General features: G+C 35.9%; 1 protein-coding gene across 3 annotated transcripts in view; it reads right to left on the bottom strand.

The window, feature by feature from the left end:
* The window catches only part of RFX7 (regulatory factor X7), a 127,161-nt gene that overhangs the window by 61,686 nt on the left and 39,465 nt on the right, over positions 1 to 26,010 (bottom strand). For all 3 annotated transcript variants that reach the window (XM_046653954.1, XM_046653952.1, XM_046653953.1), the window contains exon 3: positions 17,085 to 17,118. In XM_046653954.1, the coding sequence (XP_046509910.1) occupies positions 17,085 to 17,118 (34 nt within the window). The remainder of the gene's footprint in view (positions 1 to 17,084; positions 17,119 to 26,010) is intronic.

Raw genomic sequence — 26,010 nt, forward strand, 5'->3', positions numbered from 1 at the left:
GAGGACTCTATTTTTCAATGCTGGTTGCTTAGAATTCTTAATTTTTCAGCAATTTTCAATTTCCTAACTTGCAACACTATGAAAACAATGGTGGGGGTGTGTGTGATTTTCTTTTGAGAGCTACCTACTATAAACAATCTAAGAGAAAACTGTTTTTCTATTCTCACTTCTAGAAAATACAAATCAAATGGGGAGAGTAAGTAATTTTTATTGTACTTGTATTATTGTGAGGATTTACTCTATTTATAAACCTAATGAATTAGACGTAAAATGAAAATGGTTTAATTTTCTGTTCAAAATGTTCTGCTCTGATATAAGGAATGTGATCTGAGTTCATTTAAAAACATCAGTTACTAGGGCACAGCTAAGGAAAAGTGAAGGAAGGCTGACAAGCAAACTTCAGCAAAACTCAAAATTTGTGTCTCTCTTTCTTCTTATTAATTCTGCTGGGTGACCTAGAGAATTCACGACCACCTGAAAACAAACTAACAAAAAACCCCTTTCAATTTGCCTGAACTACAATCAAGCCTAGAGAAATTCTAACATCAAGAAGCCCTGAGGGGCTGCAATGTAAGCACTGGAAAATTTACACTCCAAGGTAGATATCTAAGATATTTTTGAGTAGACTCTGTGTATATTAGGAAGGTAATATGCATAAAATTGGGAATAGAGTAAATTATGAAAGAAAAAAGCTAGAGTGCCAAGGACATTAATTGTATATCAACAGTGGTCATTAATATGAATGTGCTCTAAAATATATTCTTTGATCTTATTTTTAGGGCTTAATAATAAAAAAAGGAAGCTGAATCTCCGAAACTAACATGATGAATAGCATGGTAGCAAGTGTCATGGCTACAGAAGTGCCCAAATGTCTAAAGACCAAATGAAACGCATATTGCTACAATACTTACATGCCAGGTACTACGGTTCAAATGGGCAGAGGGTACATAAACCTATAGATTTGAGTCCCTCTGAAATAGGATTCAAATGAGAGCCATCTCTAGGGAAAATTCTAGAGTTAACATAGCTAAATTCTACAAAAAGTGACCATCATGGGATGATCACCCAATAGTTCTCTGGATCACTCAGATGGGGCAAAGGTTATCATCAATGTTTCTGAATGCTGTTTGAAAAGACCCTAGGGTTCTAGCAGTGGTTGGGGATAGAAGAGGGGACACTAGCAAAAATGATAAGGTTTAGATCTTTCCAGCCACTATGTTTTCTTCCTTTTTTCAGCATGGAAAGAAAGCATGGTCCCTGAGAGCCCACTGCTATTATGCTTCCAAAAAACTGGACTTCTAATCAATTCTTCAAGATCACAAAGCTACAGCCTCAACAAAAGTGGAGGACATGGAGAGAAAAAGTCAGTTCTTTAATTCCTCTCTTTGCTCCTAGTAACTGTTCCTTCTTTCTCTCTCAGTTAGTTTAACTCTTTTTTGTAAGTTTGAAATGACTTAAAATGCAAAGATAGAAAAACTAGAATACTGTAAGAATTCATTTGCTTTCTATCAGAGCACATTTTTCTGGTTTATGTCATTCTTTGAATATAAAGATATTAATGAAAATTGAGTTTCTTTCAGGTAATGATGAGAGATTGCCATCGTATTCTTTCCTATTCCTCTTTGTGACAATAAAATGAATTTGAAATCTAGCTGACAATGATTTGGCATTCTTTATAATTATGAAAGAGGAAAGTTACCAGAACTCGTGATTTGAACCTTAGTGGCAATTTAGTCCACTTGAGTCCCTAACAGGAGAAAAAAACCAAAAGACATTATTAACTATATTGCCCTCCCATACTAAGAGAGGAAAAAATAACTTATGTGTTTAATGTAAATAAATAAATAAATAAAAGACTCAAAATGCTCTAAACAGCATGGCCTTAGACAGATTACTTCTTTTTGTGATACGCAAAAAAGAGAACAAAACCAGCTATTTAAACCTAGTCCTTTTGTCAAGTCCCCCCCCACACCAAGTAAATTCTACATAAAAATGCCCTTTCTTTTGAAAGTTACCCATTTCTTCTCCACCAAGTGACCAAAAGGAAAAAGTCAGATTCTGAGACAGGACTAAACTAACAGTAACCCGAGTGCCACATCACAAGATAAACCCTATCTTCTATTCTAACAACGAGCGTTTTTCTAGCCATGATGTATTTTAATCAGACATTCCAAACAAAATTTTTAGTTTCAATCAATTTTGGGTCAGTAAGTTGACCCTGGTCATCATTTAGCATTCATTACAACAAGGATTTGAGGTGAGAAAGCATGCTTTCTCCCATAAAGGAGAAAAGGGAGGAAGGAAGTCTTTTCAAATGTATACTCCTCATACATGCCCCTCAACTATATACGATCTATCTCTGAAGGGCAGGTGAGGAGGTGTGCCTTTTGTTAGGAATTATTCCTTGAGTGAGTTACTCAAATTATTTCTGGGAGTGTGTCATCTATCTTAGAAAGTCCCACTCTAACAATATTAGTCTGGTTCCCAGGAAGCAGGTTTCCTATACCCTAATGTTTCACGTATCTTTTAGTTCTCATCCAATCACTTCAGCAATAGGCACATTAAAAGAATTGGCTTCTAACTGAAAATACTAACCTTGGCACAGACCTGAAAAGTTTAAAAATTAAACGAGATCATTCATTCATTCACCCACGATTGAATGCCTACTATGCTTTAGGCATGACCTTACATTTTAGTACCAGAGAGACAGACAATAAACAAAATTTAAACATAGAACATATGTTACACGATTATGATAAACATTATGAAGAAAAAGTGTTGGGAGGGGGTACAATTTAAGTTAGAAGGGTCAGGGAAGGTTTTGCTGGGAAGTAAGAAGACAAAATGTTTTGCACAGTGGCTACCCATCAGATATATTCTCAAAAGAGTTATTAGCATCATTTTTTGTTCTATCCTACTTTTGCTTTCTATTGACTGGCTGTTGCAATGGCTAGCCACGGCAAGTACTGACAGTAAAGAGAGTCTATCGTACCAAGAGACAAAAATAGAGACTGTCTTCTCACTATCTGTCCTCATATACACTAAAATGGGTCCCCCAACCCTACAGAGAATTGCTCTTGGAAGAACTTTGCCCCAAAAGAATCTAATACATAGGTCACAAACTCAAATGTCAGGCAGGTAATGCAAATGATTAAAGTAGACTATAGGTAGGAAAAATATCTATGTTGAAGAGCTAAACACATGGCAAGGACTCAGAAGACTGGAGAGTACACGTCATGTTTAAAAGGGATAGCTGTTACCTAGGTCCAACAAACAACTGTCATGGAGAAACAAGGACTCAGTGTCCTCAGTTTTCAAGAGAAACTAGACAACGAATTTTTTCTGTGAATTCTCCCCAATTTTGAAATTTCAATTTTGAAATATGGCAACCAATTTGAAATTTAAAAAATGTCGGTATGGGCCAAACAGAACACCTCTATGGAACAGATCTAGCCTGTGGGTCTCCAGTTTAGCTCCTCTGGTCTACAGGGTCATGGGCTGATTCCTTCCAGGGCCAGAAAAGCAGTGGGATGCTTGATTTGCTGGACCAGGCTTGCTTGTTATTACCATCCAGTACATATCTGAGCAATCATGTATGAAAATCCAGGATCTCTGGAATGTACAGTACTTAGATTCGGAGCAAGCCATGATGAATAAGATGTCATAAGCCAAAATGAAATGATACTAGAAAGGTCATACACAGCAAAATATTTTCTACTGCAGTGTTTCAGATAGGACCCTGGTGAGAATCTAGGTACTGCTGAACTTCCACATAGATATGCATGATAAATAAATAGACTTCCTACAGACAGACTGCTTGTCCTGCTTTCCCCTTGCCTGTTTCTAACCAACTTATTACTATGCTAAATAGGATTTTTCAAATGGGCAGTTAGTATTTCTGTTGTGATTCTCTACTGGGGCAGGGGGTGAGGGTGGGGAGGGGAGGAATTGAGGTGGGAGAGAGTGAGCAGATTCTCTATACGATTACTTAATCAGTATTCAGAACCTAAAATACACAGACTACAAATTCAACACAATTTTACCCTTTCAAGTTTTCTACTGTATTCCCTTGCGAGAGGAGGACACCAAGAGTTCTCCCCTAGAGGGAACTTGCCTCACTACTGAATTATCTGAATGATGGCATTTATCACCTAGATTTCTCTAGCCATCCAGAAGGAACAGGCATTCTGGCAACCTCACGTCACTTTCAACCTCTCTCTCCTAATGATAATCCTAGAAAGGCCTCAACTCTCATGAATAAATCCTATCCCAGCAGAGCTGACTTAGGTCAGAAAGCCTATAGACTCATCTGTAACAAGAAACTCACTAGACATGTTCAATTTTTGCCCAGATGAGTTTACTGGGCCTTCTAGGTGCAGAGCATAGCATGCTCTGTAAAGCACATGCTTTATTAGGCTATGCTAAGTCACCAAAAAAGGCTAATACTGTATTTTTTAAACCTAGCAGTAGCTGGCAATAGATAAGATTCCTCTCTTAGAATGTCAGTCACTTAGAGAGCCCTAGAAGTAAGGCATATACTCTTGCTGGGAGGTTTAGAATATAGACCTAAAATACTCAGTCTGCCTTATTCCTGGTTTTAAGCTTTTTCTCTCTCCAGCTGATGGGAAAAAAGTCAACAAAGGCTGTCTACTCTTATCTCTATTACCTTACTAGGATTGCTGTTGAATTGCTTAGTCCATGAGACAGAAATATTTTTCTTCTTGCTTTAGCTGATTTCCTGTTAAGCTGAATGTTATTTGTTTTAATATTTACAAAAAGCCTTTCCTAATGGGAACCAAAATATATGGTCTCCCCCTCACCCACCCCTTTTAACTGTTATTAGTTCTAGTAACTCTAAAGCAGAACTAATCAATTTAGGGGACCTGAACATTAGAATTGGTGGGAATAATGCTTCCTGGTGGTATACACACTTAAAACACAGTAATATAAAAAGAAAGTTCTCAATATCTGATAGTTCTGAATGGTAACGTGGGAAATAATTTCTTTCTCCATTCTAGAAAATTGCCCTATAGATTTTGCCAGTCATTTCCCAAATAGTGTGCCCTACAACACCAGTTTCATGAGAAGTTTTATGAGGGAAAAAAGTTTGAAACACAATGAATACTTGTTAAGATTCATGATATACAGAAGCATATTAATAACACCTCAAGACACTTTAATCCAGAGTTCATAAGACATATTTGACTCTTGGAATCTTTTTGTGTAACATATTAACATCCCATGGAATTACTCTTCCAAGGACCATATTTTGGGAAACATGAACTATTTCTTCCCATCCTCCTGTGGTTGACTCTCACCAAATCAGGTCTTGCTTTTTGGCACCAAACATTCAGGATTATTTCTCTCACATTTTAGGTCTTGCTACAGCTGGCAGGTAGTTCAGTTTAACTGAACTAAGATGAGGGGACTAGGTAATATGGACCGAGTAGTTTTCAAACTCTGGGGTCTAGCTAATCCTCTGGTGCTGGATAAATCAAGGGTAAGATTTTGCCTTGACTATTAAATTGCTCATGAAAAATATAACTGGATCAGCTTTATAAATACGACATTACAGATCTAAAATTGTTACAACTCACGAGAAATTTAGCTTAAGACATGTTGGTTATTATTAACTTAAAAAATTGTTTCTACTGCAAAAGCATTAAAACATTAACGAAAAATTTTATTCACAATTGTGCTACTAAAAATCTTTTCATCTTTACTGATAGGCAGGCAAAATGCTAGGCTTTGAAAATAGCATAGATAGGGCTGGCCCGGTTCGCACAGTGGTTAAATTTGTGTGCTGCACTTTGGTGGCCCAGGATTTGCCAGTTCGGATACCAGACACAGACCTACACACTGCTCATCAAGCCATGCTGCGGTGGTGTCCCACATACAAAACAGAGGAAGATTGGACAGGGCCAATTTTCCTCATCACCCCCATCCCCCCCCCAAAAAAACCCCCAAAAACCTGCATAGATACAATTTTACATTTTTCACTTCTAGTATTTTTCATAGTGCCATAGCCTTCACAATTGTAATCAATTTAAATAAGTAAAATCATTTTAGTTATTTTGTTTCAGTGAGCATATTATGAGCTTTTAAAATGGCATTCAAACAAACTGCTTGCAAAAAACCAGACTGCATTTAGAATTATTGACTACTAAAGTTCAGTATGATAATGAGGCCAGCTTTTAATTTTTTCTTTTCAGATTTATGTTCAAGGTGGAAATTTACTTTCAGGAACATTTTCTTGATTATAAGAGTAGAATTTCAAAAAATTCATACATAAGCTCATGTTTCAGACACTTTTAAAGAAATGATACAGTATATCATAGCTTTCAAAAGCCTGGGCTCCAGAGTCAGACTATCTGGATCAAAAGCCTAATTCTACTAATTAGCAAATTTTATGACTCTGGGTAAGTTACTTAACCTGTCTGAGTCTGTTCTTCATCTGTAAAATGAGGACGATAACAGATTAACCTGCTAGGCAAATTATAAGGACTGAATGATAAAATATGTAAAGCACTTCTCTGGCACATGGTAATACTCAATAAATGCTAGTAATAACAACAACAAATACAAAAAAACTCTGTTTAGGGGAAACTATGTGCATATTATACCTTCTTTTTGATAATGACTGCATGTGAATAATCACTCAGCAAATATTTACTGAGTGTCTTCCATGTACTAGACAGTGTGTTAAGCACTGGGGATACAAAGACCATGAGACACAGTCCTTACTTCCAAAAGCTTATTTTTGGAGAAGAAAACAAATTAATCTGGTGATTAGCATACTATATGGTAAAAGCTTTAATAAGGGTAAAGAGCTTTTCATGAGGGTAGGGGCCCTTAACACGAGAAGGTATGGCAGATACGCTGAACTCGTATACATACAGCTAACCACCTTTTACGTCTTCCTCTGGTATTCAGTCTAGAAAACAAAATACTCTGTGTCTTAGTTTCCATTACACCTAGGAGTACCCAAGCGACATTACTCTGGAGGGTGAAGCTCCTGAAGTGGGTTTTCAGAATGAAAGTAGGTGCCCTGAAAATAAAGACAGAGCTTTGCTCGAATAAAGCCCTCTTGCTTTCCTCCCTTCCTCCTGCCTTAGCGTTTGGACAGAAGGCATGGAAGTGCACCAGCCATCAATGACGCCACAGGACAAAAGGTGACACAGCAAAAAAGAAAGAGCCCAAGACTCCGGTGTCACTGCCGAGTTACTGCACCCCTCTTGAATGCCTAACTTTGAACTCATTAGATGACACAAACTCTTATTTCTTTAAGCTACCAATACACGGGGTTTTCTGTCATCTGCAGCTGAATGCATTCCTAGTAGATAAATGAAGCTTTCTAAAAATGTTTCTGAGTCTAGTACAAAAGGAGTAGGAGTTATCCAAATGAAGAAATCTGAGAAGGGCACAGCTGGCAGAGGAAACAGCTCGTACAGAGGCCTGGAGGGGGAGGGAGCATGGAGTGCTGATCCTGGCATCTGTTCTACGATATGCACCTTCTGGCTTCTTGGACGGCTTTAACCAGGTGATTCCCATCCTCCACCGTCTTTCACTACTTAGGTTTGAGGGATTCAATATCCTCTCCTCAGTGGTTTCATATGGTGAGCACTCATTCTTGAATGGTAAGTTCTGTGATGATGAACACAAAATGTGATCCCTGACTAATGTTAAGATTTCTAGAAACAAAAATTTATGCCAATTAAATCAATTAGATCCACATTATCAGTTTACACATCTAACACCTTCAACTGAAGTTGTCGTGTGTGCTTACCATGTGCCAGGCACTGTATTTATACTAGTTCTCTCATGTAACATTCACAGCAACTCAGTGGGTTAGGTACCATTATCACCTCCTTTTTTACAGAACTAAATTAGGTTAAAATTGTCAAAAGGCAGACAATAATGGCAGAGGCAAAGATTCAAACTCAGGTCCGTTTCATTTTTCAGCCTCAGCTCTGAGCCATTCTGCTATACTGCTAATCAGTTTCCCTTAGTTTCTGACCTGTTTGTCCCACTTTACTTGCTTAAATCCTTCCCGAGTGCAAAAGTTTTAGTTTAGTTCCCCATCTGTACTCCAACGATGAGAGTTGAGGTTGTTCAGGTAGGTTATCTCTTAACAGGAAAGTATGGAAGGAAGGGGCATATCTAAGCTGAGCATAACAAGGGAAAGGGTGAAAACGTCAAAAAAAGAAAAAACATTCTTTCCCTCTAAAGGAATGAGACAAGTTTTTGTTCTTACTGGCAAACTGTGAAGTAATTCCAAAAAATAAATTCAAATATTTTAACAAGTGTATGGTCTCTAAAAGGCCTAAACTGAAGGTGGCAACATTTCTTTATATTTCAAATTGTAATGTTTAATAACTGATTCATTAGTTTATACTCATTCATACATTTAACAAATATTTACTGATCATCCTCAGATGCCTCTGGGGAGATTCCAGTGAATACATTCCTACACTCAAAAAGCCAAGAACAAATAAAAATGCTAATTATAATTATCACAGAAGTGACTACATAATACAAATAAAGATAAGCAAAGGATATTATGGGACAGAAAATGTGTCAAACACAGACCTGGGAAATCATACGTGGCTTTCCAGAGGGGGTGATACCTAAGATGGATCTTTAACTATAACTAGTATAGCCAAAAATAAGGGACAGTCTAGACCGGACTTCTCAACTTCAACATTGTTGACAATTTCGGGGTGATGTCCTGTGTCTTGCAGGATGTTTAAACAGCATCCTTGTCCTCTATCCAATTGATGCTGGTAACATACCGAGTGTGAAAACCAAAAATGTCTCCAGATATTATCAAATGTCTCCTGGGGGCAAAACTGCCTCTGGTTGAGAACCACTGTTCTAGACCTGCACTATCTCAAATAGTTGCCACTAGTCACATGTGGCTATTTAACTTGAAATTAATTAAAATTAAATAAAATTAAAAGTTCAGTTCCTCAGTCACACTAGCCAAATTTCAAGTGCTCAACAGCTACATGTGGCCAGTGGGCACCATACTGAAGAGTGCGTATGTAGAATACTTCTACCACCACAGAATATTCTAATGGATAATGCTGTTCTAGACTGAGAGAGTACATATTCTCTTCTCTTACTCCATGACTATTCACTACAGCTTGCTGATAGCCTGTGGAGGGAGTAGAGAAAGATGAGGTTAAACAAGAAAAGCAAGACCTGAATATGAAGGGTCTTCAATGCCTTAAGATAGAACAATGGGGAATCAGTGAAAGGTTTTAAGCAAGGGTGTAAAATAAATAGGTTCGCATTTTATAAAGATGACTGTGATGGTATTGTGGAGAATGGAATGAACGTGGAGAGACTAGAAGCAGAAAAGCAGTTGCAGTATTTCCAACAAGTATGGTGATCTGGATTAATGCAGGGGCAGTAGGGATGGACAAAAATGGAGCAATTAAGGAGGGAGAATTGATAGGACTTGGTAACTGACTAGATGTGAGGTAGGCTGAGGAAGAGGATGAAGAATGACTACAGGTTTTTAGGCTGGATGAGTGAGCACATTTATTAAGATAGAATGGGAGAAGGAATTATGGCCTACAAGATGTAATCCTCAAATCCCTGGAAGCTGTGAATCTGTTACCTTACATGGCAAAAAGGACTGTGTAGATGTGATTAAACTGCATCAACCTTGAGATGGGGTAATTATCCAGGACTATCCAGTAGGCCCAATGTAATCAGAAGTGTCCTGATAAGAGAAAGGCTGAAGGAGATTTGACTCCAAAAAAAGAGAAGTGTCAGGGTGATGTAGTGTAAGAAGACTCAAGCAGCCACTGCTGGCTTTGAAGATGCAGCCACTAAAAGCCAGAAAAGTCAAAGAAACAGACTCTCTTCTAGAGCCTCCAAAAGGAGGCCCTGCTGATGCCTTCATTTTATCCTAGGGAGACCTGTGTCAGACTGCTGAGCTACAAAACTATAAGGTAATAAGTTTGTGTTATTTTTAGCCACTAAGTTCATGGTAATTTATTACGGCAGCAATAGGAAACTAATACAGATAGAATTTACAATTTAGAATTTAGAGTATGATACAATGACACTGATTCTGGAAAAGCTGAGTTTGAAGTGCCTATGGGACATCTTGGTAAAACTGGCCAACTGAAAAACAGTTGGATACAGGGGTCTGGAGCTTAAGCTGGGGATGCATAATTAGGAGTGATCAGTATACTGAGATTAATTGAAACCATCAAAGTAGATGAGATCACCATGGGCAAATATAGAAAGAATGCAGAGGACTTAGGTAGAGGAATAGAAGCCCTTGAAGGAAACTGGGAAGGAACAGCCTAATATGTAACAGAAAACCCAGGACAGTGTCACATCTAAGGAAGTAAAAGAATGAGAATGTACTAAACGAGGGGGGAAAGAGGATGGTCAATACAGTCAACTGAAAAAGGATTGTCAAGTTAGGGACTGAGACTGTCTATTATACTTGACAATATGAGGTCATGGTACTGTTGATGAACACAATGAACATAAGTTTCAGAGGAGTGATTATTAGGAGAAGACTTGTTACTGGGGCTGAAGACTGAGTGGAAGGTGAGGCATGAGACTGAGTTCAATCAACACTTTGACTAAACTTTAAACTTTAAATTTCTTCTTTCAAAAGAAAGGAGGAAGACAGGGTGGTAGCTAGAGAAGGGTTGTGGGCTACAAGAAGGATTTTTTCATAGATGTGGAAAAAATGAAGCCTTTAACTATTAGTGGGAAAAGGTCAGTAGAAAATGAGAGAATAAAAAAACAAGGGAAAGAGAATAAATGAAGTGAATTCTGAGATAGGAAGAGATGAGATCCAGAGCCTAGAAAGAGAGAGCTCAACTTCAGACAGGCAGAAAGATATTTCTTCTGTTAGGAGAAAAGGGAAGGAAGACAAGAACAGGTACTAAGGTGAGAAACTACTGAGCTGGGGATAAGAAGTGGGGTTAATTTTGTGGAATAACTACACTGTATCTTCCTATTTTCTCAGAGAAGTAGGAGGTAAAATCATGTGCAGACAGTGGGAGAAGAGGTGGGTATAGGAGCTTTAGTTAAAGAAGTTTTAAACAGTTTTGGTAGGGAATAGTGGAAAATAACTCACTAGAAAACAAAGAAGGTTGAAGGGGCCCACACATTTTACTGAATAGCTATTCAGTAAAATATCTTAAAATAGCTTTTAATAAACCTTTGCACATGGTCACATTGGAGTACCTAATACTGAATCAACTCTCCCAGGTTCATAAACTAAAAACTCAGACAAAATACAAGCAACAACTCTTTTCAGAAACTGGATAACAGAGCACAGAACTCTTATATCTTGGAGAAAAGAAACAAATGAGATGATTGCATCTGAAGGCAACTTCTGAACCATGGTAGAAGGAGGGGGAACTCAAGCAGAGCATGGCAGGATTGATGAGTTACAGAGATAGAGATCAGTGTTCAACAACGCAAAGCATCAAAAGGAAGGAAGATAAAGAATATCTTCAAAATCTTTTATCTTTACAAACAAGTGTCGATAAATACTCAACTATTTGGAAATTGATCAATATATATCTACATGTTCCATGGGTACAAGAACAAATCAGAATGGAAAATTGAAAAAAAAATTAAATGATAATGAAAACAACATAGAATTTATGGGATGCAGTTAAACCAGCGCTTAAAGGAAAATTTATAGCATTAAATGCTTATAACAGAAAAGAAAAAAAGAGTTTAAAGTTTCTTTATTAAGGAACTAGAAAAATAAGAGTAAATTAAAATCAACGTAAGCAGAAGGAAAGAATATGTATTAGAGGAGAAACAAACCAAAAAACTGACAAATAAGAGAGAATATCAACAAGGCAAAACTTGATTTATATGGAAAAATCAACAAAATGATTAAACTTTTAGCCAAACTGATCAATAAAAAAGAAAGAAAGGTAATTATCAGGAATGAGAGATAACTGATACAGATCCTACAGATAGTAAAGGAATATTAGGAACATTGCAGCAACCAATTAGGTAATATAGCAGAAATGAACAAATTCCTTGAAAGGCACAGATACCCAAACTGTATCAAGAAGAAACAGAATAGCCCCACAATAACTGAAGAAACTAAAACCTTTTCCACTAGAGAAATCTATTAAACATTTAAAGAAGAAATAATATTAATTTTAAATAAATTCCTTCCAAAAGTAGAGAAGGAATAAACACTTCCAAACTTATTATATGAAGCAAACATGACCCAGACATCAAAGACAGAAAAAGACATTATAAGAAAACAGCAGATCAAAAGCCCTAACTAACACAGACGATAGTCTTTAACAAAACAGCAAATCCAATCTAGCAATATATAAAAGTATAATGCAACATATGGAAGTATAATGCATCATGTGGAGTCTATCACAGGAATGCAAGGATGGTTTACTTTGGAAAATCAATCAGTGTAATTCACCATGTTAACAATAAAGAAGTACTTGTGATTATTTCGATAAGCACAGAAAAATCATTTGATAAAATCCAACATTTATGATGAAAACCTCTTAGCAAAATAGCAACAGAAAAGAATATGATCAACTTGAAAAGAGCATCTATGAAAAAGCTAATGCTAACATCATATTGTAAGGTGAATGTCTTCCCCTATGGGTGGATTTCCCCTAAGCGTGACAACAAGGGAAGGAAATTCACTCTCATCATTTCTATTCAACATGGTCCTAGAGGTCCTAGAAGTGCAATAAGATGAGAAAAATAAATAAATAGACACTTAGATTAAAATGGAATTAAATTTTTCTGTATTCACAAACAATATGATTAGGTAGAAAATCCAAAGGACTCTACATACGAACTACTAGATCTAATATGTGAACTTAGTAAGTTTGCAGCTACAAGGTCAATATAAATATTAGCAATAAAACACTGGAAAACAAACATTTTTAAATGCCATTCGTGATAGCATCAAAAATCTTAAAATATTTAGGAATAATTTAAGCAAAATATATACAAAACATATACAAAGAAAACCACAAAACTCTGCTGAGAGAAATTATAGAAGAACCAACTAATATGGAGATATATCACTCTCATGGATTAGAAGACTTGTCATTAAGATGTCAACTGTCCCCAAAATTTTCAATAAATTCACCATAATCCCAATCAAGGATCCCAGTAGACTTGGGGTTTTTTTGGAAGAAAGTGACAAAGTTATCCTAAAATTTGTATGGAAATACAAAAACAATTTGAATCATTACATTACCTGATGTCAAGACCTTCTATAAAGCTACTGTAAACAAGACAGTGTGGTGACACCATGAGGACAGAGATGGCAACTAATGGAAAAAAGAGAGTGTAGAAAAACATCCACACATAATGGTTTTGATATAGCAGGTGATTTGGGAAGGGCAAACTTTTCAATAAATGGTGCTGGAACAATTGGATATCCAGTCATACAGTAAAAAATAAACACTGAAGTTCACCTTACACCAAGCACAAAGTTAAATCAAAATGGTTCAGAGACCTCACAGAAAATACTAAAACTATAAAACTTCTTGAAGAAAACAGGATAAAATCTTTGTGAGAAGATTGAGATATCTAGACCAGGTGCAGTGAAGGTCAGCAATCCTCCCCTCAAAGTAACTATAAAATGATGCAAAATGGTCTAAAAGAACGATTTTAGGGCTTTGGAAAGTGACTAAAGGCAAACAATATATTGAGAAGTGTTTGGTCATGAATAATTGCTGAACTTTAGATAATAACTGTGAGAGTCTGTGTCACTCTTGCCTGGGGCTGCTCACATGGTTCAGACAGCAACGCTGCCAGGATGAGGCCACCATGTTTAAACATACAAAGGAAAACATGATGACAATGAGTCAAATAATAAGGAATTTTAAAGATAGACAGAAGCTTTAGGAGAGGGGAATCCAAGGGACAGAAAAAGTATTTGAAGAAATAGTGACTGAAAACTTTCCAAATCTCAGCAAATCCCAAGTGATCCATAGCTACACATATAATAGCCAAACTGTTGAAAAGAGTAAACAAGTGAACAAGCAAGTGAATGAATTTATAAATGAATCTTGATAGCAACTCATCATGTGCAGGAAAACAACACGATTAATGACTGACTTCTCATCAGAAATAATGAAGGCTGAAGGCAGTGGAATAACATATCTGAAGTGACGAAAGAAAAAAAAAAACGTGTTAACCAAGAATTCTATATCCAGTAAAACTATCCTTCAAAACCAAAGGCAAAATAAAGACATTCACAGATAAATACAGATAGAATTCACTACAAGCAAACCTGACTTACAAGAAATACTAAAGGAAATCCTTGAGACTAAAAGGAATTATCCTTGATTCCTCTTTGCTTCTCCCTCCACATTCAATGTATCAGCAAGCAAGGCCTACTGGCTTTATATCCAAAATATGCCTTGAATCCATCTACTTTTTTCCATCTTTCACTGCCATCACATGAGCAAGAGCTTGAACTCTCATTTGGACTTCTGTAATAGCCTAACTGGTTTTTCCTGCTTCAACTTTTTTTTTTTCCCCTTCCTTCTTTTTAAAGATATGTGGTTTTGTTTTTTGGGGTCTTTTTTGATGAGGAAGATTGGCCCTAAGCTGACATCTGTTGCCAATCTTCCTCTTTTTTTTTGTCTCCCCAAAGGCCCAGTACATTGTTGTGTATCCTAGTTGTAGGTCCTTCTAGTTCTTCTATGTGGGATGCCGCCTCAGAACGGCTTTATGAGTGGTGTGTAGGTCTGTGCCTAGATACAAACCAGCGAACCCCGGGCTGCTGAAGCAGAGTACATGAACTTAACCACTACACCATGGGGCCAGCCGGGCTGCTTCTACTCTTGTCCCCCCCACAAGCACATTTTCCAAGAACAGCCAGTATATTTTTTAAAAAACTAGATCATACTATTCTCCTACTAAAAACTCTTTAATTGGCTTTCCATGCACTTAGAATGAAATCCACACTATTCACCATGGCTAAATACGCCCTACAACATGCCCTACCTGAACTTTCTCTTATCATTCTCTCCTCCCTCCATAAGTTCCAGCACACTGGGTTCAATCTTTGCGTTCTTCAAATATCCCAAACTCACACCTGATTCAGCATTTTTGTACTTACTATTCCCTCTGCCTAGTATGTGTGGCAGGCAGAACATCACACAAAGCTGGCTTATTTTTTCAGGTCTCCCTTCAAATGTTATTTCCTCAAAGAGGCTTTTCCTGATCACCCAATCTAGGTTACCCTACCCACCATCACTTGCTGTCTTTTGCCTCTTTAAAATTTTGAAGTAGCATTTATCATTATCTAAAGTTATAATGTTTATTTATTTGACCATTCATTTAATGTCTACCTCACTCAATAAAATGTAAGGTTCACAAGGATAGAGATCTTACTATCTTGTTCATCAAATATACATAACTTTAAAACTTACGCTAAAACATAAACACTTCTGAACTGTTGATTTTTTAAAAACCTTTTTGTTCTTACTTAGTACTTTTTATAAATGCCATATTTTATAAATTATACCAGTCTTCTGCCTCGATTTTCTCAATGAAAAGAAAAAAACTGAATAATCCTCCAACTTTATCTCAGGTACTGAAAAGAAAGCTGGTGGTCTTAGATAGGAATTGTATCTGTCTTCTTTTCTGACACCCAGAACAGAGTCTGGTACATAGCAATTATATAATAATTACTGAGTGATAAACAATGAGACTCCTGAGAGTTGGGAGAGATAGGAAATGCTCTCATGGCTGGGGGCAACACCACCCCTACATTCCCAACCACCACCTTCCTAGGACTTAAGAGCACTCTTGAATATATTCTGACAACAGACTGAATTTCTTGAGGCCAAGAAGTATATCCTTTTCATTTTGTATGCCTTATATCTAGCAATGGCAGACAGAAGGTGTTCAACAATCATTTTTCTGAAGTAAATGCAAAAGCATCAGTTTCTTCATTTGTAAAAGGGAGGTAACAAGATTACCTACTTCAGAGGGTTATTGTGTGAGGCAAAAAAAAAAAAGGAAGATAAAGAGTAAGTGAAAGGAAAAGATCCCATAATGTTCTCTCTCTCAACTATTACTTTAGAAAATCATAGGAGAATTGATCAAAGTACCTCTTCACCTATGAACTACTACTATTTATTTGCCTACCTAGAAGCTAATAAGCTAATAATACAATAAGCTAATAATAATATCATGAGCTAAAAAGACATCAGATACTGTTTCAGCACCAGACACTAAGGACCCTACCTGACTCCCCCACAAAAAAATTAGCTTATAAGGAAGACCCAAACCTACATAAGAAAGTTCTGATGTCACAAATAGAGAAACAGGACTAACTACAATGATACTTCAGGAAATCTAACAGTACAGAGTCATTGAATGTTCTAGAGCCTAGGGAGTATTCCAGTGGCAGAGATTTCATGAAGGAAGTCAGTACTATTCCAGCGGCCCCAGAGCTGCAAGCTTCTTCCCTCACATATTTAAGAGACGACTTAAGGAACTACAAATACAATCTAAATTTAAACTACTGTTGTGGCTTTAATTCCTGAAGGCCAGCAACCCAAACATGAAAAGTATATTAAAGCAATAAAAACTAATCTTTGAAGCATTTTTAAAGGCTTTCATTTAAACCAATTCTCAGAGTTCTATAAGTACTATCTAAATTTAAACTTTTATTGTGGCTTTAATTCCTAAAGTCTAGCAACCCAAATATGAAAAATATGCTATCACAACAAAACTACCCCATCAAAATCTTCTTTCTTTAAACAAATTCTTACAGAGTTATTAGAACACAAAAATAAACAGCCCCTTTATTAAACGTTCAAGTGATTTTTAGCAAAAGCCAGTTACATTTCAAAAACATGCCATTACCTCAGATTGTGATGTTATTATTGATGAGATATAGGAAGGTATCTAGATAGCTTATAAACAGTTTACCCCTAGGGCTGTAATTAAATGTCAAATTTTACTCACTAAAATTGGGTTATATTTAAAACAAGTATTTATTCAAGAATAATATATTTTATATAGTGGTAAAATCCTTATTGCAAAAGAACTTTAAGATTAATTATTTTACTTACCAAAATGTAGTCCACTTTAGATTGTATAGTTTTGCTAAAAGAAAAAGAAAGTTAGGTTATTAAGAATGATAAATTTATTAATTATTTGAAATATTCTTAAACAGATACAGTAATTAGTCTCCCCTACTACGAAAAAAATAAGTAAAACTCCTTATTAAGATCAGGCATTGTATGCAGTGTATATACAGAATTGAATACTACTCAGCCATAAAAAAAAAGATAAATCGTCCCATTTGCAACATGGATGGATCTTAAGGGTACTACGTCAAGCAAAATAAGCCAAAGAAAGACAAACACTGTATGATTTCATTCATATAAAAGTAATAATAAAGATTAACCAATATGGTAATAAATTGAAGGGGCAGAATACATTTAGAAATAAATAACACAAATAAAGCCACTATATATCAATTTAACTGAACAACTGAGTATAAGTGAACTATTAATATATAATACAAATGAAGACAGTATAAAATAATTGAATTGTCATTTGGATTTTGTTATAACACGTTCAAGTGCAAATGTAATGAAATCATGCAAAAGTTTAGAGATAGTTCATATACAATCTTTAAAAGATGTTACAAACCAAATTATCTTCCATAAAAGGGTCTAGAGCCAAACAAAGGTAAAAAAGAAAAGTGGTTATTTACCTTTGTATATAGCTATTCAATTAATCTATAAAGTAAGTAAAAATCAGCATTTAAATCTCATTTTAGTTAATGTAATCAATAACCTTAAAACTTTGCACCTGTACTGAGATTTCAAATTTCATTTTTTAAAGAACAAAGCATGACTGTATTAAGTTCAATCACAAAGTTCAGAATGACCAAAAGGAGCAAGAAAAGTAAATGATACCTGTAGGTAAGAGGAACTGAAATCCCCTCCCCAGAATTCCACAGATTTTTTGAGGTTTTTAAATCTTTTGGGATCATTTATACAGCTTATCACTCACAAGCAGCTAAAGTGTGCTATATTTTTCTCTTCCTAGTAACTCCCACAGTTTCCCTGAGATAAGAGAGTAATCTACAAATTAAGACTGCTGCTAGAAAGTAATATGTGAGGAATCCAACCATTTCTCACCACCTTAGTCTAAACCACCATCATTTCTTGTCTAAAGTGATAAAATCACTTTCTAATTGGTTTCCTTGCTTCTGTCTTTACCAGACTAGCACCAACCCTCTGCACTATTCCCAATAAAGTGGCCAGAGAGAGTCTTTGTCCAAGCCACATTAGTCCTTTGCTCCTCAGTCTTTATATGGTCAACAATACCCTGCAAGATGCAGCCCTCTGCTCTTTCTAATCTCATCTCCTACTAGTCTTCTCCCCATTCACTCAGCTCCTGCCACAGTGGGTTTTTCTGTGAGCCTCTAAGGCTCTTCTCCCATATAACTTATCTGTTGACCTTCTTCATGACTTTGCTCGATGTTAACTTTTACAGACAGTTCTTCTTTGACTTCCCATACAAAATATTCTCCATCACTCTCTATTCCTCTTACTCTGCTTTACTTTCATTATTTCACTTACCACCAGTCATTTTATATTTTTATTAATTTACTTATCTACTTGCTATCTTCCTCGACTAGAATTTAAACTCCATGAGAGCAGGCTTTGTCGGTTTTGCTCACTGCTGAATTATCAACTGGCATATGTTAGGTATTCAATAAAATCTGTTGAATGAATAAATGACAAAAAACACATTCAGTCCCCCATATGAAGAAAACTCTTTGGAAAGACTGGGACCACTTAAGAAAGGGTTTTTAGAGAAATTAATATGAAATTGAAAAAGGTGATTATTTTTTAAACCATAGATCTAAATATACTCCCCTTCTACCAGAAACGGACTGCCATATGAGATATCTAAATAGGATGGCTATGTCTTCCCATTACAAACGACTTGGTAAATCTTTAAAACGTATATGTAAAAGACAGCCCTTTCAAAGAATAAACTTATAAAGTAAAATGAAAGCATTTCTGAGCTAGATATCAACCTTGGCAATCAATCTAGCCCTTTGATTATCTTTACTTCATACTTACACAAACATAATAGGATACAGATGAAGTTTAAGTCTCCTTTGCTCTTCTGTCTAGTTTTATACCCTCTCCTAGTTTTCCAAAGACAACCATCATTAATCTGATACGTAACCTTCCCAGTTGATACTTCAATACTTGTATTAGACATATATCTATATGCAACCTAATTGTTGTTTGGTGAAGCTTTTAAATGTTTATATAAATGACATTACATTGTATATATTCTGCAATTGTCTTCTCTCACTCAAGATCCATGTTGATGCACTTAGATGAAGTTTATTCATTTTAATTGCTGAAAAGTCTTCCATTGGATGAATATATCAAATTTATTCATCCATTCCTCTATTGAAAGCCAATTACATACTTTGCAGTTTTTCCACAAACAATACTGCAATGAATGTCTTTGTACTTGTCTCCTGATATACACATGCAAAACATTTCTCAGTTATAAATCTAGAAGTCAATTTTCTGGGGCTCATAGATATATCTTTCAATTTTATTATATATTACCAAATTCTTCTCCCAAGCACTTGTACCCATTTATATTCCCATCAGCAGTATACGATAGTCCCTATTTTCCTATTACCTTGCACAAATATATATATATGCCTTTTACACATGATATACATAATACACATATTAAAAACTTGTCATTCTAATGGATATAAAATGTTTTTTTTAATGTCTTTTTCCCAATTACTAGCAATGTTGTGTACCTTTTCACCTGCTTATTGGCCATATGGGTTTTCTCCTCTGTAAACTGCTGGTTCACATTCTTTACCCATTTTTAAGTGGAGTTGACTATTTCTTATTAAATGGTTGTAATTTGTTCTTTATATATTCTGGATACTAATTCTTTGTTACATATACTTACTTTGTTAATGATGTATTTTAATGATAGCTTATGAAAATTTAAATTTTGATTGTTTTCCTTTATGATGTGTTTTTTGTCTTAAGAAATCCTATCTAGCTAAGGTTTTAAAGACATTCTATATTTCATTCTAAAATTTCTGAAGTTAGCTTTTACAATTTTGATCTTTATTCTAATTAGAATTTATTCTTGGGTATGCTATGGTGTAACATAGATATTCTTTCTATCTGGTAAGCCAATTGTTCCCCATTTCATTGTGCCAAGTTTCCATGCATGCTTGAGTCTGTTTCTGGCTTTTTTTCTGTTTTATTAATCAACTATCCCGAAGCCAACATCACAATTTGAATTATTAGTGCTTTAAAAATTAGGTCTAGTTATTTGATTACATGACCCTCTTTGACCATTTCAGAACAGTCTTGGATGTTTAATCTTCCAGGTGAATTTTTCAGTTTTTTTCAATTCACAAAAGTCCTGCTAAGATTTACATTGAACTATACTGATGTTATAGATTGGACTGAGGGAACTGACCAATAATCTGGATTAATTTTGTCTGTCCTTAAAAATGTCTTGTAATTTTTCTGTATCTTTTGTTACAGAGAGTCTTAGGTAGCTTATAGATGGTATTGTGAACTGTACCTTTTTTTTCCTACTGTTTTCTACTAATTTTGCAGATGTGCAGAAAAACTCTTGGTTTTCTACGCTGACCTTATATCCAGCAGCCTTTCTGAACTCTTATTAGTTCTAATAGTATGCAGATTCTCTTGTAAATAATAATTCCACTTACAACTAATGAAAAAATTTTTTCTTCCTTTCCAATCTTTATGCCTGCCCCACCCCTTTCTTATCTAATTACTTTGGCCAAAATCTCTAGTCTAATGGTGAAAAGTTGCAGTGACAGCAGACACCCTTGTTCTGTTTGCAAATTTTGTTTCAAAATTTTAACATATTATAATATCCCATTTAGTGGGTGTTTTATAATTTCCTAAAATATTCCTTGAATATTGGATGTTTTGATTGACTCAATTATAATAAAATAACGCTTCAACATTGCAACGTTCTGCTTCAAATAATGACAAGGTAACTTATATTAGAGTAATCTTCCTACACATAACAATTATATATTGTAGACAAAATATAAAAACAAACATTAAGGTGAAAGACAGTGACCTAAAGCAGGTAACAACTGGAGGGAAGACATCCTTAAAACAGAATGGCACTGGGCAGGATCTGTACTTATAAGGCTGTCTCCTGAGGGCACTTATCCGCCCATGCAGCAATGATCACTGGGGACTGAGGCAGAAATCTGCTATCTTGCCAGCTGAGGAGACAGAGGACAGTCTAGGGCTGCCCGAGTCACTGTAAAGTGAAGATGAAGTCCCAGAAAATAAGGTGCTGCAAAATTTCTGTACAAACTATGCCCAAATATTTGGATGACCTCTGTGTGAGGAAGACTCCAAGGTTTCCAGCAAAAAGCAACAGCTGGAAAGTGGAAAGATCTGCGTTGAGACTTCTGCTGCTGCCTATCACAGGAGAGATAAGATGGAGTATGAATCCAGCCATGTTAACTGTCTACCAGGACAAAAAAAAAAATCAACACTCATCCAAGAAAAATAACAGAATCTAGAGTCTACAACATATCACCCACAATGCCCACTACACAAGCAGAATTTACTGGAATGAAGAAACAGGAAAAAGAGACCCAGAGTCAAGAAAAAAAGCAGCTCATAGAAATCAAATCCTGAATGATCCAGATGTTAGAATTAGCAGACAAGGACTTCAAAGTAAGTATTATAAATATGTTCAAGTATTTAAAGGAAAATATGGTCATCATAAACACACAAACGGGAGGAATCTCAGTTGAGAAATGGAAGCTATGAAAAAGAACCAAATGAAAATTCTTGAATATATGAAATGGAAAATTCACTGGATTACCTTAACAGGATATCAGATAAAGCAGAAAAAGGGTCACTAAAATGGAAAATAAGTCAGTAGATCTTACTGAATCTAAAGGAGAAATAAAAACATTTTCAGAATAATAAACAGATCTTCAGAGATTTTTAAGATAATATCAAGTGGTCTAACTATGTACAATTAAAGAGGAAAAATAATGAGAGAAAAATATAAGATAAATGGCCAAAATTTCCCCCGATTTTGTGAAAAAACACATACTTAAATATCCAAGAAGCTCAGCAAACTCTAAACAGCACAATTATAAAGAAAACCACACATAGTAGATGAAAACATAAAGATGAAAAGCAAATCTTGAAGGCAGCCAGAGTAACATAACTTAAAAAGTGATGTATGAATGATAGCTTACTTCTATATAGTCAACTGATTTGCAACAGAGGTACCAAAGCAATTCAAGGGATAAAGGAAAATCCCTTCAACAAAGGCTGATGGAATAACTGGATATATCTATAAGCAAATGAACATACCTCTTTCTATGGAAAAATCTGAGTTGGATCACAAAATTAACCATAAAAGCTTAAATTATAAAGTACCTAGAGAAAAATCACAGGAGAATATCATGACCTGAGAATATACAGAGATGCCTTAGGGTGCAGAAGCAATAATCATTATTGAAAAATAAATAAATTAGACTCCATCAAAATAAAAATCAACTTCTATTCATCAAAAGACATCAATTAAGAAAATAAACAAGGGGCCAGCCCCATGGCCGAGTGGTTAAGTTCTCGTGCTCCACTTCGGCAGCCCAGGGTTTCCCAGATTTGGGTCCTGGGTGCGGACCTAGCACCACTCAGGCTATACTGAGGCAGCATGCCACATAGCAGAGCCAGAAGGACCTACAACTAGAACATACAACTATGCTCTGGGGGGCTTCAGGGAGAAGAAGGGAAAAAAAAGAAAAAAAACACACTGGCAACAGACGGTAGCTCAGGTGCCAGTCTTTAAAAAAAAAAAAAAAGAAAAAGAAAAAGAAAATAAACAAGCCATCAACCAAAAGAAATCACCTGCAAAACACATATTTGACAAAAGATTTGTGCCCAGCATATATAGTGAATCCCTACAATTCAATAATAAAGATAGGGGTTAACCCATTTAATACATCAGCAAACAACTAGAATAGACAGTTCACAAGGAAAGGATATACAAATGTCCACTAAGCACATGCAAAATGTTCAACATCATTAGTCATAAGAATATGCAAGTCAAAATCACAACAATATCCTATTACATTCTTACTAGGAATGGCTAAATCAAAAACACTGAAAACACCAAAAGTCAGCAAGAATTTGGAGCAACCATAATTGTCATACATTTCTGGTAGAAATAAAAAAGGTAAAACCACTTTGGAAAAATTTAGTAGTTAAATATAAACCTATCCTATAACATAGCAATTCTACTCTTAGGTATTTATCCAAAAGAAATAAAACTGTGGGTCTACAAAATAGGTGTGTACAGGAATATTCATAGAATCTTTAGTGACAATAGGACCAAAAAGGAAACAATACAAATGGCAGTCAACATAAGAATGGAGAAAGACGTAATATATTCACAGAACAGAATACTACTTAGCAATAAAAACAACAACAAACTTCTGATACATAAGAGACATGGATGAACCTAGTGGTCATTATACTGAGCCAAAGACACCACCGAGAAAAGTTCATTCTTTATGACTCCACTTATATGAAGTTCTACAATAGGCAAAATTAGTCTATGGTGAAAGAAAAATTAGAAAAAGTGGTTGACTCAGCATAGGGGTGAGGAGTTGACTGGGTAGGAGATATATGGATTCTGTAATACACTGTCCCTTTTCCCCTTTGCAGGAAAAAAGGACTATCCCCCAGCTGCTAGGAGAGCTTCTGGCAGAAATCCCTCAGTTGTCAGCCCCCTGTGGGGACTGCCTATGCTGAAGAAAACTTCACTCCCCAAGGCCACATCGTCCCACGACAGCCCACATCCAGAGGCTGATCAACATAGGGGAATAAAGGCCCAGGTCCTAGTCTCAACTTGGGACAATTATGATGGGTCATTCTAGCTTCAGAGCTCTCCAGCACTGCAGCTTAACTTTCCCTCTGCTTCCTTCCTGTCCATTCCTTCCATAGATGTGAATCACAAGAGCACTCCCTAATAAAGTGGTTCTTAAAATATAATTCCCGGACTAGCATCACCTAGAACGAGTGCAGATGATTAAAAGCGTAAATTTGTGGGCCCCACCCAAGACCTAGTGAATCAGAAAGCAGAAGGCCCGTCTACCTGCGGAGCTTCCTATCAGTGCTTTGTGCCTCACTCTTATATATACTCAGATGGGTATACATCTCTAATACGAAAGATAGAACATTCCCCTTAAAAAGGGGGCAAGAGACCCTGCTTGGAAGAAGTACGACCATGTAAGAAGAAGAAAAAAATTTTAAATCTTCGCTAAGGTAAAAACCAAAAATTGGATACTATATATACTTTTAAAAACATTCAGAGAGCTAAAAAGTAACGTCTTAGAAATTAAAACTACTGGACTGGATATTTTCTGTTTGCCCTTCCAGATCCACTTCCCAACCTTTGCAAGAACCAAATGCTTTATGCATTGTATCTATATGGCTCCCTTTCCCTCTGGTTTCCAGTGGGCCGACATTAATCACTGGAAAGAGATAAAGAGAGCAAAAAAGAGATAGGAGGTATTTATGCCACTTGGCTTTCTCTCTAACAATTAGTAGTTAGGAAACTGTGGTTCTTCCTAGTAAGTCTTGTAAGATCTTTTTTGACCCATTAAACTAGGAGCATCTAAAACTTTAATCAAAAACGAAAATTAAATCAAATATATTAAAAATTTAAATGAAAAAATCTCAAAGTTATCAAACAAGAATTGGGATTATCTATGGATAAATTTGGAATTAACTTATAATTATTTTTTCACCATTACTCCAAGTTAAGAAAACTTTTTCAGCAACAGGAAAAATATTTTTATGTTATGTAAATTTGACCTCAAAAAAAAAAAAGAATTGTGATCACAAAACTAAGAAAAATTCATTTTGATACTAACAGTGCCTAATCAACAAAATACCATTCCTGTTTCTTTTTAGACCAAAATGCTTTTAAAATAGTCACTGTTCACAGTTCCTGCCTGATCTTATGAACCTGTGGGCAATCTGCTTTGAAAGGAAATGAGCCTGTAGACCGATGTTTCCCACTAGGGCACTGACATTTATTGGCATCCTCCTTTACTGAACAAGTCTTTCCGATGCCTTATAGGATGTTTGGCATTACTAGATGCTACCACTAAATGTCAGCAGACATTCCAACAACCAAAAATGCCCCCCATATTACCATATGTCCTAGTTGAGAGCCACTGTTACACATGAGAAGTTACCTAATATACCTAACACAATGCTCTTCAAATGAGTCATTTCAAAAGTTCAAACTTCTTTAGGTATAAAAATTGAATTCCTTGCTTTCTTGCTTTTCACACAGGATATTACGTGTTTGTTAATTTTACCATAAAACTCTAAACATTAAAACTAATTCCAACCAGAAGAATTAACTATATCACAAGGTAACTTTTGCTTACTATTTTTTTTTTTGAGGAAGATCAGCCCTGAGCTAACATCTGCTGCCAATCCTCCTCTTTTTGCTGAGGAAGACTGGCCGTTAGCTAACATCTGTGCCATCTTCCTCTACTTTATATGTGGGATGCCTACCACAGCATGGCTTGCCAAGTGGTGCCACGTACACACCCGGGATCCGAACCCACGAACCCAGGCTGCTGAAGCAGAACAGGCGCACTTAACCATTGTGCTACTGGGCTGGTCCAGTATTTAATTATATTGATCGTATTATTAAAATTAAACTTTCAATTTTTCTTAGTGACATTATTCCATTCATTGAGTTAATATTTTCTTTTATTTTTTAAGTTACCAAGTTGCAAGTATATAGGAAAGTTATAAAGAATAATGTAACACTCATGTGCCTGCCTGCCAGTTTGAACAAATCTGAACATTTTGCCTTTTTGTCCTTTAAGGGAGAAAACTTTACAGATAAATCTGAAGCCCTAATGGGCCCTTTTCC

Source organism: Equus quagga, chromosome 2 (genome assembly GCF_021613505.1).
Source record: "Equus quagga isolate Etosha38 chromosome 2, UCLA_HA_Equagga_1.0, whole genome shotgun sequence".
In the NCBI taxonomy this organism is placed as follows: domain Eukaryota; kingdom Metazoa; phylum Chordata; class Mammalia; order Perissodactyla; family Equidae; genus Equus; species Equus quagga.